The 19240-nt window shown below is 44.3% G+C and overlaps 1 protein-coding gene across 1 annotated transcript in view; it reads left to right on the top strand.

Moving 5' to 3' along the window:
* UNC13C (unc-13 homolog C) overlaps positions 1 to 19240 on the top strand; it is a 536500-nt gene that overhangs the window by 141611 nt on the left and 375649 nt on the right. The window contains exons 8-9 of the mRNA XM_083183881.1: positions 10023 to 10094; positions 11604 to 11823. Of these exons, the coding sequence (XP_083040007.1) occupies positions 10023 to 10094; positions 11604 to 11823 (292 nt within the window). The remainder of the gene's footprint in view (positions 1 to 10022; positions 10095 to 11603; positions 11824 to 19240) is intronic.

Genomic DNA, 19240 nt, shown 5'->3' with positions numbered 1-19240 from the left:
ATGCCATAGCCAGGGGACACGCTTGATGGTGTCCCGTGGCCAAAGCATTACCCACCCTAAAACTAGTCAGCCCAGGCCGGGAGTTTTTGGGGAGGTGGGGACCCCCCAAATAAGGGGGTCCCCCCTCTCCAGGGCACCCCAGGCCTGGGCTGCAGCCCGGGGCTATCCCCTGCACCCCTGGGCGGTGGGTGCAGGGTTGATTAGCTTATTTAACAGTAATATTGTCTTTTACAGTAGGACTACAGGTCCCAGCAAGCCTGCCCCACATGCTGGCACTTGGGAGAACCACAGGTACCAGCATGTGGGGCATTAAAGGCCCGCCGGTACCTATAGCCCCCCTGTAAAGGAAATATTAAAATAAAACAACAAACACTGGTTTTAAATGTTTTATTTAATAAAAACACAAACACAGAGTTTTTAGTATTTTATTAAACTGCATCTGGTCTTCACCTGGGGGCAGCGGCCCCCTAAGCTCTTTTGCATGGCCGCCGCCTCCCAGGGCTTCTGCCTCTTCATCTGTGTTCTTCACCTGGGGGCGGCGGCCTTTTAAGCTCTTTTGCATTGGTCGCGCCTCCCAGGACTTCAGGAGCTCTTCTCTCCTCCTCCGCCGTCGGACTGACTGCCCCGACCCTGTCTCGAGCTGGCTAATATAGCCAGCTCTAGGGGGCGGGGCAATGACGCGGCGAGCCGTGATTGGCTGGCCGCGGCCATTTTTAAATTTGATTTTTTTTTTTTTTTTTTTTTTACATCTCCGTCTTGATGCCGCCGCGCTGCCGCCGAGGTGAGGTGGGGGTGGCGATGGGTGCTCCTGCTGGTGGGGGAGGGAGGTCAGGGGTGGCGGCGGTGGCGGGTTCTGCGGTGCGGGGTGCGGCGGTTCTGCGGTGCTGGGTGCGGCGGGTCTGCGGCGTCCGCAGTCGCTCGGTCCTGCTCATCTGCCCGCAGCCACACATGCGGGAGATGAGCAGGAGCTTTCTGAGCGACTGCTCTGAATTGTACAGCCCGTCCGTTCTGAATCTTGGACAGATTCAGAACGGCGGGGGTGCGCATGTAAATCGCTGTGTGGGCTATATACACAGCGATTTACATGCATCTTCAGGCATTTTCTGAGCGATTTGTTAAAATCGCTCAGAAAATGCCTGAATATCGTGCTGTGTGTGGGGGCCTTAAGTCACATTAATCACTACAACCGAACAAATAGCTCTCAGTCTGACTAGATAAATTTACCTTGGGGCCATACAATTGTAAGGCTCCCCCCTGTTTTTGTAAAACAAAATCTCATAGAACCCCCAGTAATCTGGGTCCCTCATGCCTATCAAGTTTTAAAGGTTGCTTAGAGGGCATAATGGATCATCCAGCCATGCAAATTACTACACGCATATAATAATATTTATCACAAAGCTTGTGACAACTACCACAGCCTGATATCTACTGACCATTTGTTTCGCATTTAGGAGTACATGTACTAAGCCTTGGAGAGTTAGAAGGTACCAGCCAATCAGCTCCTGTCATCCAAACACAGAATGTAACATGGCAGTTTGGAGCAGATTAGCTGGTATTGTATCCCTTTCCAAGGGTTAGTGGGGCAGATGTATTAAGCCTGAACAAGAGAGATAAATGCAAGGGTGATAAGGAGAGATAAACATCCAGCCAATCAGCTCCTTACTGACTTTTTTCAAAAGGCCCCCACACACAGCACGATATTCAGGCATTTTCTGAGCGATTTTAACAAATCGCTCAGAAAATGCCTGAAGATGCATGTAAATCGCTGTGTATATAGCCCACACAGCGATTTACATGCGCACCCCCGCCGTTCTGAATCTGTCCAAGATTCAGAACGGACGGGCTGTACAATTCAGAGCAGTCGCTCAGAAAGCTCCTGCTCATCTCCCGCATGTGTGGCTGCGGGCAGATGAGCAGGACCGAGCGACTGTGGACGCCGCAGACCCGCCGCACCCCGCACCGCAGAACCGCCGCACCCCGCACCGCAGAACCCGCCACCGCCGCCACCCCTGACCTCCCTCCCCCACCAGCAGGAGCACCCATCGCCACCCCCACCTCACCTCGGCGGCAGCGCGGCGGCATCAAGACGGAGATGTAAAAAAAAAAAAAAAAAAAAATCAAATTTCAAAATGGCCGCGGCCAGCCAATCACGGCTCGCCGCGTCATTGCCCCGCCCCCTAGAGCTGGCTATATTAGCCAGCTCGAGACAGGGTCGGGGCAGTCAGTCCGACGGCGGAGGAGGAGAGAAGAGCTCCTGAAGTCCTGGGAGGCGCGGCCAATGCAAAAGAGCTTAAAAGGCCGCCGCCCCCAGGTGAAGACCAGAGGCAGTTTAATAAAATACTAAAAACTCTGTGTTTGTGTTTTTATTAAATAAAACATTTAAAACCAGTGTTTGTTGTTTTATTTTAATATTTCCTTTACAGGGGGGCTATAGGTACCGGCGGGCCTTTAATGCCCCACATGCTGGTACCTGTGGATATCCCAAGTGCCAGCATGTGGGGCAGGCTTGCTGGGACCTGTAGTCCTACTGTAAAAGACAATATTACTGTTAAATAAGCTAATCAACCCTGCACCCACCGCCCAGGGGTGCAGGGGATAGCCCCGGGCTGCAGCCCAGGCCTGGGGTGCCCTGGAGAGGGGGGACCCCCTTATTTGGGGGGTCCCCACCTCCCCAAAAACTCCCGGCCTGGGCTGACTAGTTTTAGGGTGGGTAATGCTTTGGCCACGGGACACCATCAAGCGTGTCCCCTGGGTTTGGCATTACACCCCCTGCTAGTTGAGCCTGGTGCTGGTCTCCAAAATATGGGGGACCCCTATTCATTTTGTCCCCCGTATTTTGGAAACCAGGGCCAGCTCAAGAGCCTGGTGCTGGTCCCCAAAATCCGGGGGACCCCACGCACTTTGTCCTCTGGATTTTGGGAACCAGGACCACTCAAAAAGCCCGGGGCTGGTCATGCCTGGGTGGGGGGACCCCATGCCATTTTTTTTTTACAAAATTATTGTCTGTATGACAGAGGATGAGACGCTGGACCCCGGACTTGGTAAGTATTTTTTTGTCAGCTCCCACTGTACCACCAACGTTTAATAGTTTGCATATGGGTTTGCATTCGGTTCAAGGGGAACCACTAGCCACCATGATTTAATTTTTTTGGGGGGGGGGGGGGGTAGCATATTAGGGGAAGTGAAAGAATACTTATTAAAGAAGACATTAGTTATGTGCTAGATGTGTTCAGTAATAATAACATTTTTGTGATGAAGTGCAGTGTTTTTACTTCACTTTCTGTGACAGATTTGAAATCTCCCGTGCTGAATCTCCCATTATGAATCTCTGACACAAATCTCTCTGTATGTGGCTCATTGTCTGAAATGAGTCACAAGAGTGAAATCTCTTGTGCTGAATCTCCCGTTATGTATCTCTGGCACACATCTCTGCGTATGTAGGGCCCTTTACAGTACAGTACTAGAAAAATAACAATCGGCAACTTCTGCAATGTATCTCTCTCCAAGATTTAATAAATCTCCCCCTAAGACTTTTAGGCATTTTGTAAGAGAGTTCCGTTTGCTTTGCATAGCGAAGGTTCATAGATCGATTTTTTTTGTTTCTAAGGTACTTTGTCTATATTAATAGCATAAGGAATGCATGGTTATGTAGCAAAACTATACTTCCATCATCACTGTGAGAGCCCGACCTCCCTGCAATTAGTAAAGCCTCTGGCCCTGCCCACTTAGATAGAGAGGATGCAGCCCAGTACTAGACATGGGTGTAATTAATAATAATAACAGTTTATAATGGGACATCTAATATCTGAGTAGCATAAGGTCTCATTTGCAGTTGTTCACCTTTCCAGGTAGCGCCCACCCCTCAACTAGCAGTTCCATCCTGACCAACACCTAGTTGTAAGCCTGTGTACCAGGATAGATACCTGCTGTAGTGATGTTCGGTAATAGGCAGGACATAGGGTCATATATACCTCCTATTTGGAGTAATGTTCTCTATTTGGTCCTCACAAAGTAGGTACAGTGTATTCAGTCTACATGGCAAATTATTATAAGTGATACAAAGTGCAGGTGCACTGTGCTATTTTGCTTGCTGGAGACTTCAGGGTAGCTATAAATATGCCACATAATGAAATAATGCGTCCAGCACACTAGTCTCACTGCTCAAGTGCAGTTTAATAAAGAAATTATTGGAGTTGGAGAAAAAGAACAGCACTTGAGCGGTAAGGCCCGTGTACTGGCAATGGTATTTTATTATGTGAAGATAAGCAAACTATAGAACAACTGGATATTAACATCACTTCACCAGTGTGATTATCCATGTTATGCTGCAGTATAAGTAAAATTACTGTTTAAGTTTGGCAACATCTTTAAATTGCTATTCTACTGTATGTGTGTGTATATATATATATATATATATATATATATATATATATATATATATATATATATATACGCAGATCCAAGGACAAGGCACTCACCAGACTTTCTGTATTTCCAAAGGTATTTTATTCTTTAAAATGACTGCATATTTCCTCCAACGTTTCAACGTTGATTTTGAAATCTCCTCCCTTCAGACTTCTGTGTCACTTTGACCTATCCCCAACTTTATGTCCTCATGTCCTTCATTACCTCCTTGTTATTCCTGTTAACACCTGCTCCCACCTCATCACCTCTTCCAGCTGTCCCTTTCATCCTGGGCAGTGTTCTGCAAAGCATGCCTTCAGATCACCCATCCTCAAAAATCTTCAGTTCTTCCTAAAGAGGTGTACACACGGTGGGGTTGCCTTGCAATTAGATCCCGATTCCATCAGTCGAGGTAGAATCACAGGTGTGGATCAGTTAATCACCAGCAAGTTGTTAGACAGTCATTGAGTCTAGGTCGACATTTGTTAAGTGGACAGGGTCATAAGGTCGACAGGGTCATTAGGTCGCCGTGGGTTAGGTCAACATGGGATTTTTCACAGTTTTTTGACCCGTATGTTGACACAGTCGGCATGGACACAGGTTAAATTGTACTGCGTCCCCCTTGTATGGCTCCCTGCACTCGCCATGCTTTGGGCACATTGCCTCGCTATGCTCGGCACACTATTTTGTTCTCCCACCACACCCTAGTGCAGGGCTGGGCAACTCCGGCCCTCCAGGGATGTGGGACCGATATTAGACAGCACTTATATAGACAGCCATTACATCGACACCATTAGTTCGACAGCTCAATAGGTCGACATGCTTTTAGGTCGACATACCATTAGGTCGACATGTCATTAGGTCGACAGCTCATTAGGTCGACAGCTCATTAGGTCGACATGTTTTTAGGTCGACACTGCCATTAGGTTGACAGTGTCTATGTCGACAGTCAAAAGGTCGACATGGTTTTTTCACTGTTTTTTGGCCGAAATGTCGACACAGTCGACATGAACACAGTTTGAAGTGAACCGCAGCTTCGGGCAAGGTGCCTCGCTGCGCTCGGCACACTATTTTATTCTCCCTCCTTGCCCTAGTGGATAGTAGGGCATGAAATACCGCCTGTCGGCACATGTCGGCTCAAAAAACAGTGAAAAAAAACATGTCGACCTTTTGACTGTCGACATAGACACTGTCGACCTAATGGCAGTGTCGACCTAAAAACATGTCGACCTAATGAGCGGTCGACCTAATGACATGTCGACCTAATGGTATGTCGACCTAAAAGCATGTCGACCTATTGAGCTGTCGAACTAATGGTGTCGATGTAATGGCTGTCTATGTAAGTGCTGTCTAACAATAGTCCGGATACCCCCTCCAGATGTTAGTGAACTACACATCCCAGTATGCTTTGCATTAGTTTTGCTATGTGGCCATGCTGAAACTGATGCAAGGCATGCTGGGATGTGTAGTTCATCAACATCTGGAGGGCCGGTGTTGCCCAGCCCTGCCCTAGTGGATGGTAGGGCATGAAATACCGCCTGTCAGCACATGTCGGCTCAAAAAAAAAACAGGGAAAACCCCATGTCGACCTTTTAACTGTTGACCTAATGACCCTGTTGACCTAATGACCCTGTTGACCTAGAAGCATGTCGACTTAGACACAAGTCGACCTCAATGCATGTTGACCCAATGGTGTCGACCTAATGACTGTCTAACAACTTGCTGGTGACCCAATGACAGTATTCCCGAAACACACGGCAAGCAAAACGCATCTGATTTTTACTATGTAGTACAGATATGTACTAAAGTATATAGTCTTACCTGCACAGTCTATTTCTCTATTCAATATAGAATATTCAATATTGCCATAAAGGGAGCGCACATCAGGATCGAATCAGCATCAAATGCTGCTGAAATTATTTGCATCGATTTTGCCTATATATGCAAAATTGAATATAAAAATAGACTAAATCGAACCATTTGTACACCTTATAGCTCTCTAATGCTGGCCATACAGTACATTAGAACAACCTGCATACGATGCAGGTCATATGCAGGTGATATGATCGATGGAACGATTGATCGTATGTTCTATAAAACACATACGATGTGCTTACGACCGCAAGCCATTCTGACTGATCATATATGCAGCACAGATACCTCACAATCTGCACATAATGTGCACACTATTGATTGCACAATCCGTCAAAATTGTGCATTCGGGCCTAGAATGTATGGCCAGATGTATGATGTATGTCCAGCTTAACTATCAGCATCTTTTTCTTTACCTCCAAATATCCTAGTGTGTCTTGTCTATAACCTCTTCTTCACTCACTTCTCCTTCCGGCTTATTCTAGACCCATGTCATTTTGTCTCTCTCTCTGTGTCTCTCTCTTTATCGGTCAGTGTCCCCAAAGATTTTGGTTTTGGTCCCATTTTCCTTTCTGCTTTCTCCATCTCTCCACTATTCTACCATTACCTGCCTCACCAATGTACCTGGTCATCACATCTGCCTTCTCTCATACCCAGGGCCGGCAACAGAAATCTTGGGGTCCTATACATTGATAGTTCTGGGTCCCCCACCTAATCCCAAATCCATACAACCCTCTTCTGCATGAGCCTCATTGGACCTTTCACTGCTCCAGATCCTGCTTTCAGGTGCAGACTTCACGGCTTTGCATCTGCGGCCCCAGGCTGTGCGCACACACAGAGTAGGTGGCTCTGAGCGCCAAGTGACAGGGCACACACACAGTAGATGGCAGTGGCACACAGTGATTAAGTCACACTCAGCCACACACAGATGGTGCACAGTAGACGGCAGGGCCGCGAGGGTCACTGACAGTCCAGCTAGTACAGGCGGTGGTCATGCAGGGGAGTGGAAGCTCTGTGGCCCTTTAGATCGCTGGGACCCGTCACACTTGTCCACCTTGACCCCCCCCCCCCCCGTCGCCAGCCCTGCTCATACCACACCTCAGTCCTGGGACTAGCTTAATCACACCTTCTAATGATTCCTTAAGATTCTTAATAAAAACCTATAACCATTCCTCATTTCTCATTATTCCTCCTCTCTGATCACCCACCTTTTATTTATCCCAGTTTATCTTCCTGGTAACGTCCCTCCCTCTTAAACAGTGATCCTCGAATGCCAATGCAATCTTTCCCCACTATCTCCTTCTAGCTACAGTATATGCTTGCCACCAGTGACTGCCTTTGTTCCCTATTTCCCATTCACTTTGAACCACACCTGATCCCATCTGTCTACCAGCTTGTTGTATACAGGTTTGAGTGCTGATTTACGTCCCACCCCATCTTACTATGCCCTAACCGTCACCTCCCCTGCATTTGTCTAGTTGTGCTTATACAGTATGTGTCTTATGTTATCCTATGTATTGATATTTAATACATAATACAAAATAATATTATTTCTGCCCCTTATAAATAGATGTCTTTACAGAAGCAGCAGGGTGTATAGGATTGATGTTTTTATTTATTTTCTTGAGTGTGCTCACAGTGTACTAATAGTTTAATGCAATATTTATGGGCGATCCATTTGTATCTGTCAAGATGATATTTTTAGAGATTTAAATGAATCCTTGCTAAATAAAATGGCCCCTGTGCAGGGTTACATTGGTGTGCCTGTCAGTGTCTCACATAGCCCAAATTATTTCATTTTCCATTTACTGTGTGACAGGCTGACAAAAGAGTTGTTTCCACTGAGAAGTTCTGCATTTCCACTCATTTTATGTAATCCAATTGTTGACAGTTTCAGTTCTCCAGTGCATTGGGGATCACTTGTCACCATTACATTCCACCTGACATTTACAGTATCTGCCCAGCTTTGCATTTTCCTCATTTTCCAAGACACATATTTGTCACTTTATACTGTATATATGCATCATTCTTGTGTATGTACTTGATTGGTCATTCCCATATGCTTCATGGTTAATAATACTCATCAAAACAATTGAGATTTAAAATATTAAAACCCCTTCTCGGCATTTACTGTATCTTTAGTGGGAATGTAGCAGTAATCATTGGGAAGGTAATGAGCACCAAACAGAAACTTATACAAGCATATACTGTACTGTAGTTACAAAAACTAGGCTGAAAAGACATATTCTACAGGCAGAGTTTAAGCTGTCCATACATTAGAACGACCTGCATACGATGCAGATCGCATGATCGGAAGAGCAATCAGGTGTGCTACAAAGCACATACGATCTGCTTACAACCTCAAGCCATCCCGACTGATCATACGTGCAGCACATATAATCAATTGAGCACCGCTTGACTCGCTGGGCTGCGCATCACACCGATCTACAGTACCTCATGATGTACACACAATTGATCGAACGACCCGTCAAAATTGTGCGTTCGGGCCTGATATCGTTCTAATGTACAGTATGGCCAGCTTTACAGTAAAAGACACATTTACTGCGTATACACTTATAGTAGCAGCTTTCAGTCGGTGTGTATGCTACAAAAAACTAAATCTGGGTCAGACATATAGGGGGGTATGCAATCTGCTGCCGCTATTTCCGACGTGGGAAATATCGGCAGCTCCCTACTCGATGCTGTAATTGGCCGTGGATTGATGTTATCCGGGCCGCAGATCGACAATCCACGGCCGTTTTTTGCAGCCACGCCCCCTTTGCGCCCATCAGCAGACGGGACAGTGAATCCCGTCTGTCGCTATACGGTCGATCTGACCGCAAACGGGCCTGGATCATGGCTGTTGGTGGGGATCGACAGCCGTGATCCCACATTGCATACCCCCCTGAGTTCTCACATCCTGCTCTTTCTATCATTCCTGCATATGTAGATCAAAGCATTTGCTACTGTATGCTCTACACCACTTCTGTTTGTGGTGCGCTATCACAGCCAAATACAGGCAATTGGCCAGATGTAACTGTATGGGACCTATTCACAATGGTTAATAATCGAATCAGTAGGGCCAGTACTATTTTTCTTGAAAAAATAGGTCCAGGAACTTCAGGTCTGATGGTGGATCAATTAAATAAAGAGAGAGAGAGAGAGAGAGAGAGAGAGAGAGAGAGAGAGAGATTGATTGTTTTTAGAAACAAAGGCACTCACAGGGGACTTTAAAATAAAACTTATCTTATGGAAAGTACATTTTGGCCCAGAACAGGTTCATGAACCCAGTTCCTGATGATGTCATATTTAATTAGAGGTTCGGGAACTGAGTTCCTGATGAAAAATAGCTTTGAGTATGGCCATTATTTGGGTTTGTTGGTAAATGTAGAACCAGTTGTGCAATCGGACCAGAAGTGATCTGACCTTGATTTTTCCCAGATCCAAATGGTTAACTAACTGTTTTTAGATAACAGTTGCAGTAGGATAACTTGTACCAAACAATTGTCAAGAGAAAGAATGTAAAGTACAACTATATAAATTCAGCATGTTCCCCCCCCCCCCCCAAAGAAGCTCTTTGCTTGTTAAGCAAAGTTTGGTGGAGCAATAACTTGTTCTTTATTTCTTTTTATCTATGTAATAAATAAATAATTCAAGCATTTCCGTATGAAAAATCTGTTGCATTTCAACTTCAGAATAAATGTAGGGTTGGGATAATGTTGTAAAAATTTAATGTTTCTGCCTAGACATTGACTGCAAGGAAAGCTGGTATATCTCTTGCAATGGTTATCCGAACATCTGCCAACAATGAGGAACTGGTAAGTGATTTTCAGGTATTGTACTACAATGCATTGTTTAAATACTGTAGTCTTTGAAATGCTTGGCTGATTACAAATATAAATCATTGTGAATTATGGCATGTAAAACTCACAACCGCCCGCCCCCCTTATCTACCCACTTGGTTTTCACAGCAAAATATGTTTAGCTTTCAATATGATCAAATTTATTGTCCATTTAACGAAACAGAGCCAACATTCATATACGTTATACATGATGAAACCCTTCAATAAGAATTGTGGGTAAATGACTCATCCATAGGCTGCAAACAAGGGATGGAATTAAAATCTCAGCGGTCGGAATCCTGGCACCGGATCCCTGACTGCTGCCATTAGACCGGCACCAGAACTCCGGCATGGATTACAACTGCTGGAATCCCGACTGCTGGCATTTCAAATTTAAGTATTCAGTGTTACGCATGGTGTGGTGGTTGCGGAGGAAGGGTCAGCGGACTGTAGGTATAGGTACTGGGGGATGTAGGGTTAGGATTGGGGGAAGGGTTAGCGAATTATGCTGCGGGGAGGACGGTTAGGGTTTGGCACTTAGAATGTTGAGGTTAGGGTCAGGTTGCGGGCTAGAGTGGTTAGGCTTATGTGGCAAGGTAGAAGGGTTAGGGTTGGGCAGTAATGGGGAGATAGGGTTAGGCTTCAGAGAGGTTATGGTTAAGATGAAAGCAGGGAGGGTTACAGGGGTAGGGCGGTAGCGATTGGGGGCTATTTCAGGGTGATCACAATTAGTAACTAGTGTTATTTAAATTACATAATGAGGAGAGACTGATAAAAGTTCAATGCTTCTCTTTGCTATATACAGGATCATAGAGCATGGAGTTTTGTCAAACTAAGCAATTTTTTTTGCAAGTGGGTCAGAAGAAAAAGAAAAAGTAAATTTCAGTTTTTTCAAATAAAAAATGACCAACTCCAACCTCCCCCATGAAAAATGCCCAATTTTTGTGAAAACAAAAACAAAAAACAAACACAGGATCCAGCATAAATTCCCAGATAAATGTGTTTTCGCAACGGGGACAATTTAATAACCCCTGGGGAGGGGGGGGGGGGGGGGGGGGGGGGCAATTAGCTGTGGTAATTTACCGTAACTATTTGAATTGCCTCTTTTACCCCTTTACCCTTTTATCCTTTGATGGCTACACCTGGGTATGTGAATAAAAATGTTGCCTTTTTTTCATTGAAACAAAATCACATTTAAAATATTATTGGTTTTGGTATTCTTGTAACCTTTGAAAGAAGTTTATTTTATTTCTTGTTCTTTCTGTAAAGAATTATTATGTTATTAGGATGAGACTGTCAGCATGTCGTGTAGTGTTTAGTTCAGAATGCTATGTTCAGCTACAGAATGCCTTTTATACAAATGTTTTCCTCCCTTGCTGTATATTAGCCATAAACTAATTATATAGTTCTGTCACTGCTGCAGAAATGTTCATCTGTGGAAACCAAACAACTGATTCTAATCACGTTTCATGTTTTACACAATAGAAAGCTCATGTTTTCAAAAAGACATTGCAAGCTCTTATCTATCCAATATCATCGACTACTCCTCACAACTTTGAAGTATGGACGGCGACAACCCCGACATACTGCTATGAGTGTGAAGGCCTGCTTTGGGGAATAGCAAGACAAGGCATGAGATGTACGGAGTGTGGCGTCAAGTGTCATGAAAAATGTCAAGACCTCCTTAACGCTGACTGCTTGCAAAGTAAGTGCCTCATGCCTTTGTGTAACACAGGGAGCATGTTTTATTTTATGTTAATACATTTGTCCTAGTGTGGAAGTGACAAGAATTATCTGACAGCCCCTATGCTGAGAACTCCTGTTGTGTTGACTGTTGCACAGATGTCATATTCCATAGGATCTGCTATTGCAGCCAGTGGTGATATTTATAACCATCAATGTTGACCTCATTGTGGTACCTAGCACACTGTGCAGAAGGGAATGTCTCATCAGAATGAAGAAAATAAAAACAACATAAATTTGAGTAGAGTTTTATTTATTATTTATTAACAGTTTCTTATATAGAGCATACATATTCTGCAGCGCTTTACAGAGAATATTTGAACATTCACAGTCTCTGCCCCAATGGAGCTTACAATCTATATTCCCTACCACATGTACACGCACACACAGACATTCTAGGGTTAATTTGTTGGGAGCCAATTATCCTACCAGTATATTTTTGGATTGTGGGAGGAAACCGGAGTACCCTTAGGAAACCCACGCATGTACAGGGAGAATATACAAACTTTGCACAGTTAGGACCATGGTGGGAATCAAACCCATGACCACAGCTCTGGGAGGCACTAATGCTAACCATTACACCATCCGTACTGTTAAAGTCCATGCACATTGGACGTTTTTGGCCAGCATGTTTTGATAACAATGATGGGGAATATTGTTAGGCTGAAAAACGCTCCGTACATACACACTGAGCGTTTTTCGCCTGTGTTAGCGATTTTCTCCGGGATGGACGATTTTCCATAGCAGGACACTATGGAAAACCGTTCACTCCGCCTCTCATCTGCTAGTATTACTGGGCCGGCGATGAAGCAGTAGCGAGCATCAGTGCTCAAATTTCAGAAGTCAAAATAACAAATGAGCCAAACTTGAGTGTGCAATGTTGTTTATTATAATCCAGTGTTTAGGATGGTCCCTTCTTATCCAAGCTCATGTTTTTTGGATTCCTTTAGTGATTACTTAATGATCTATATGCAGAGACATCACCCAGTGTGATAAGTCACCTGGTGCACGCCCCTTTTGAGGATGGGCCACACACCCCCACACCAATCTAGTGACGCCACTGACTATATAAACTGTGCAATCCGGTTATCTCATAGTGTATATGCAGCATCCAGGCGCAAAGTAGTCAGATGAGATGATTAGATCGGTCCTGGAGCATGACCTTTTGAGACAATTTCTGTAACACATATCCTGTAATCGTTCAGATGGGAACGATAATTGACTAGTGTTTACACTGTGAAAAGTGATTTGATATTTTTTTTTTTAAACAGTCAAATAATAGAACAGACTTTTGTGTACACTGTTGAAAACATGCAGGCGCAGCATGACCTTTGCTCCCCCCCCCCCCCCCCTTCCCGGCATCGGCAAGTGTGCATGCACACCGGGTCCCTGCTGCAGGCAATATTGGTGTCGGCAGGGATAGGGTAGTGTGCTTGGTGCTTTAATCACATAAATCAGGTGTGTTAAAACCATTTAGCCAGACTGCACTAGTTAATTTGCTATATGACACTTGTACAGTGCATCTGTTTGTGAATATATCTGAATTTGTGTACAAGGTTCTATGATGCAGCTGCGGCAAGATTTCATACCAAGTCCTGTTGTGCTTTATCTGCGAGGTTGTACATACTAAAAACAGATTCCTGTGCGATTAAAGCCACAACCCGTGTGTGTCTGGTACAGATTTTTTGGTACTTGTGTAGTTTCAAGGCGCCAGTAAATAGCATGCAATATTGCATTCGATTTGCATGCGATATCCCACTATCCAGTATGGCATGGAGTTGGTTTTATATAGTGTGGCGAGCCACCGAGCCCGAAGCATGGCAAGGGGACACGGATTACTTCACATGTATTCCACGGCCGCTCACCATGCTTCGGGCTCAAGCTATGCCCACATGTTTTCTATGAATAATTACACCGTGGGGGCATAATTGGCACCGAGGGGGCATGTGTGTTATCTGCCACCATGGGGGCATGTGTGTTATCTGGCACTGTGGGGGCATATGTGTTATCTGGCACCGTGGGGGCATGTGTGTGATCTGGCACTATGGGGGCGTGTGTGTTATCTGGCACCGTGGGGGCATATGTGTTATCTGGCACCGTGGGGGCATATGTGTTATCTGACACCGTGGGGGCATATGTGTTATCTGGCACCGTGGGGATATGTGTGTTATCTGGCACCGTGGGGGCATGTGTGTTATCTGTCACCGTGGGGGCATGTGTGTTATCTGTCACCGTGGGGGCATGTGTGTTATCTGGCACTATGGGGCCGTGTGTGTTATCTGGCACTATGGGGGCATGTGTGTTATCTGGCACCATGGGGGCATATGTGTTATCTGGCACCGTGGGGGCATATGTGTTATCTGGCACCGTGGGGGCATATGTGTTATCTGGCAATGTGGGGGCATATGTGTTTTCTGGCACCGTGGGGGCATGTGTGTTATCTTGTGGGGGCATATGTGTTATCTGGCACTGTGGGGGCATATGTGTTATCTGGCACTGTGGGGGCATATGTGTTATCTTGTGGGGGCATATGTGTTATCTGGCACTGTGGGGGCATATGTGTTATCTGGCACTGTGGGGGCATATGTGTTATCTGGCACTGTGGGGGCATATGTGTTATCTTGTGGGGGCATATGTGTTATCTGGCACTGTGGGGGCATATGTGTTATCTGGCACTGTGGGGGCATATGTGTTATCTGGCACTGTGGGGGCATATGTGTTATCTGGCACTGTGGGGGCATATGTGTTATCAGGCACCCTGAGTCAGAATGTGAATTTTTACTCATTCCCTGTGTCAAACGTGGATTTTCACTCATTCCCTGTGTCAGAATGTGAATTTCAGCCTAGTGTTCATTCTAGCATCCGCCATATATGAAAACCCATGCAGTTCCTCTTCCCTGCCTGGGGTGTCGCTGTCTGCTCTGGTGTTTCTATCACAGGTTTTGCATATCAGTGCTGATACACAGACCACACTGTGATAGAAGCACTACAGCAGACAGCGACACCCCAGGCATGGAAGAGGAACTGCACAGGTTTTCAAACATGGCGGGTTCTAGAATGAACACTATCAGCTTATTCTCTATGTCACAATGTGAATTTTGGCTTATTCTCTTTGTCAGAATGTAAATTTTTACTCATTCCCTGTGTCACAATGTGAATGTTGGCTTATTCTCTGTGTCAGAATGTGAATTTTGGCCTATTCACTGTGTCGGAATGTGAATTTCAGCTTATTCTCTGTGTCAGAATGTGAATTTGAACACTAAATAGATACTGATATACTGTATAATATAGAGGAGGCGACTGTACAGTGCTGACAATGGATATATAGGACAATTGTATATAGGACTCTTTTTTTTTGTTTTCTCTTGCAGCCCACACAATACTTAGACCTTGATTATTCCGCCCATTTGGGATTTTGAGTTTGACATGCCTTATATAGATCATTAGAATTGAGGAACATTGCAAAGTGCAACAAAAAAATTGGCACATTCCCAGGAGAATTCGCAGGGAGAAAGAGAGAATGTTCTCAGAATGTTGTAAAACAGACAATATATCCTAGGAATATTTGTTTCTGGGTGAAGATAGAGTTGCTAGGAAATAATTAGTTGGTTGTATGTGCTGTAATGGTGGCATAATAATGATTACTTCGTCATTAATTGCATAAACATATGTCATGTGCTGTAATCCAGGCTTTGAGTGATAGTAATTGCTTGAAAGTGTTCTACATGCCTGATTCTCCATTAAGCAGACTAGAGATGACTGTGCCTCGTATCAGTCTGTGTTATTTACAAATACACTTTTAGTGCATCAATAAAGAAATGAGAGATGCTGTTACTGTGAGTTATCACCTTTCTCTACAGCACTTATACACTGTGCCAGGTGTGGTTGTTACATCATAAACACACACACTTGGAATTTCTCAATATACTCCGCTAGTGTATAGGTCTAGGACATAAAATAATAATATGAACACACAAGGTTATTATTACAGGGTTGCCGACCCTCCCGGAATTTCCGGGAGTCTCCCGAAAATCGGGTCCCCCTCCCGGCCCCCCGGAAGGGTGGGCAACCCTCCCGGATTCAGGGGGGACCCCTGCTGTCCCTCGGATCGCGGCATTAAAATGATGCAATCCTCTGGTCTCAGAGGAGGAGGCGGAGCAAAAACTGCACAATCGCGTCATTTTAGCCCCGCCCCATCCATGGAGAACCGTGAATTCGCTGGTTTAACATCATGGGGCGAGGCTTAGTGATGTCACTCTTAAGCCCCACCCCCTGAGTGGCTGCTGAAACTCTCCTCTCCGGGCTTCTCTCGGAGAGGAGAATAATAAAGTCGGCAACCCTAGGTTATTAAAATATGTTGACAAGCTTATTTGACCATTTTATTAATGAGCAGGGCCCTCAGTACCCTTTGTTTATATGTCTGTATTTGTTTGTCACTTAGGACAATAACACAAATAGCTACTTTTTGTGCTTTAAAATGACAGCAGTAGATAGTAACGTGTTGCTAGACAGGGGCAGGCTGGAGACCACATATTCCATATGGTTCCCAGTGGTTCCCTTATTCAGTCAGCTGTGGTACATGTCACTTGTAGATCATTGCTCTGTATTTCAAATGTAACTTCTGTTCTAGGTGAGCCAGATGTACCAGCCAATCAGCTCCTACCTGCCATGTTACAGGCTGTGTAAATAACATTGGGGGAGCTGTTTGGCTGGTAGTTTATCACTCTCCAATTTTTCACTGGTGGTAGGATCATCCACCTAAAATACAACATGCTGTGTATCTGGTATCCTGCTGTTCTGCATATGTTATGTCTGCATATCCACCTGGCAGTGAACTGATTTCTGCTTTACCCAATGGGTAAGTTCCTGCAAGAGGAAATAATGATTTGTGTGTATGGGCTGAAAAACTATGGCAGCTTGAAATGCTTCATAGCAGTTACACAAGGTTACACTTAATATCATTTATAATTAATGCAGCATCAACAGTATATAAATATCACGCACCTTAATACATAAATAATGGGGATTTGGTTCATGAATTGATTCTTGAGGACCCAGCAAATGCTATCACATCATAATCACATTGTATATATGCTTGCTTCCTGGTTTAAAGCTCACCTGCCAACTAATACCCCATACAGATTGCAATGCTGGTTCGGACCCGGGTTCGGCGGATTCACCCTAAACCCAGTTTGCCCATTACACAAGGATGAACCGGGTTTGCCGGTTTACCCGGTTGCTCGACCAGAGTTATATGATTTGGTGCTTTCACACCGCACCTTGACCAGGGTAGGTGCATCATCAACCCGGCAATAACCCAGGTCGAGGATCTGATGACCTTACATATATTACATAAAGACATTACATGCACTCCATTTCTAGCTACGACTATGGTGGTCAGGTCGCCAAGTAGGGACACGTTATTTGGCTGTTGATATTGGGATTGCATTCGCTTTGATTGGATTGTTCAGGTGATGGACAGCTAACGGAAAGAAGCTTCTTGCGGATCTGGACGTTTTGACAGGGATGGACCTGAACCGTCTTGTTGTTTTGTTCTATTTGTTATTCTCAAGGATTGAGCATTCCTTTTAAAATGCTGCAGGGGACTATCTAAGTTACAGGAAAGGGAATATATATATATATATATATATATATATATATATATATATATATATATATATATATATATATATATATATTAGCACTAGAATTGTGTGTTTGTTTTTGTTCTAACAACATAACAGTATCAGCTGATGCGCCCAATCTCGTCGCATAGAAAACACTTGAATTTCTCTTAAAGCATTGAGGAGCAGCTTTATCCTTTTTATTATATAGGATCTACACTATATGTGTGTGTGTGCGCGCACGCGCGAATGTTAGCTTGTGGTCCTGTCAAACAGAATAACTATCTTGGCTGTATGTAGCCTGAGACAGATGCTGGTAATAATGCAGCCAGTGCTGTCTGAACTCCTGATCCTAACAGTGGCTGGTAAATCACCATTCACTGCCAAAGCCACACTAAAAACAAAGCACCATTCTAACAGTTGACGCATATTAATAATAGCTTGTACATAGCACGGTGCCTAAAAAGCAGCAGAAAAAAAACTATCTTGCAAAAATTGCAGTCATTTAAAGTAAATACAGGTTTCAGAGCACAAGTTCACAGTGTAACAAATGGCTCATGTTTTATCCAGCACTGAGAAACACAAATGAAAGTGCTGCTAAATTAAGTTATAGGAAATGTATCATTTTCGCAACTGCAGAAGCAATGGTTATGTGAAAAGATTTAATCTGTGTTTAGCCTGAAATCTGTGTAATTTTATATCTTGAGACACTAGATGAGAATCAGCCTTTCCTTTTCTCTTCACTACAGTAGTCAAAGGAAATGAGTCTGCTGATAATCCGTAGCTGTATAATCCACATCTGCAGTCTACAAATATATAGGGGCTGTGGTACAGTGTGTGTTGTTGTATAGTGCACAATATACTGCATACATGTTTAGATGTTTTGGTCTTCCTATAATAACACATTCATTAGTTATTATACTGACAACATTTAAAATATGTCAAAATTAAATTCTATATATGTTTTGCAATCTGCAGTGGATCCCTGCAATGTTGTATTACTGGTGTGGCCAGCAGAATCAATCTGATATCAGTTGTAAGCTAAACATATGTTTCCTCTTGGCTTCTACACTTCACAAACATAGGAACTCATTTATAACGCTCACTGAATGCTCATGTAAATCCCCTTGGTTTTGCTCTTGAGTTCTAGGTGGTGAGTCCAGTGACCTTGACAGGGCCAACCTACACTTCATTCTCAGGAGATGTCCGGGAACATGTAATAGTGTGTACTGTACATCACATCAGTGTCTGGCTTTATGGGTCCCAGAGGACTGCAAAGACTAATAATAATACCTGCTGGAGGAACAGACAACGGAGGCAGGACGGTTGTTAAATCAATGTATTATCAGGATCAGAAACCAGATACAGACACAAGGCTTCCGGTGTCAGGAAACAGGTACAGGCACAAAGACTTTAAAATACAGGCAAGGTACAGGAGGCTTCAGGTACAGGTATCAGGAGACTCCCAAATACAGGCAAGACAAGAACTCTCAGGCAAGGCTAAGAAGGCTATAACTGGCTCTGATGCTCAGGGCAAACACCGCTTTAAAGCAAGACCACGGCTGTCTTTTAATGCCTGGGCAAGCCTGCTTTTTATGACACTCCCAGAAAACAGCAGGTGTCCACCCCCAAACATGAACTTCCTGTCCATCAGATTGCAAGGGGATTGCAATAAGATATTTTTTGCTATCGCCATTTTGGCTTGCACATTTGCGTTACGATCCGTACTCATGAGCAGTCATTTGAGAATCGAAC

This window comes from Crinia signifera, chromosome 4 (assembly GCF_055691185.1).
Source record: "Crinia signifera chromosome 4, ASM5569118v1, whole genome shotgun sequence".
NCBI lineage: Eukaryota > Metazoa > Chordata > Amphibia > Anura > Myobatrachidae > Crinia > Crinia signifera.
Note: the sequence above shows the minus strand (reverse complement) of the source record. Positions and strands in the feature narration are given on the sequence as shown.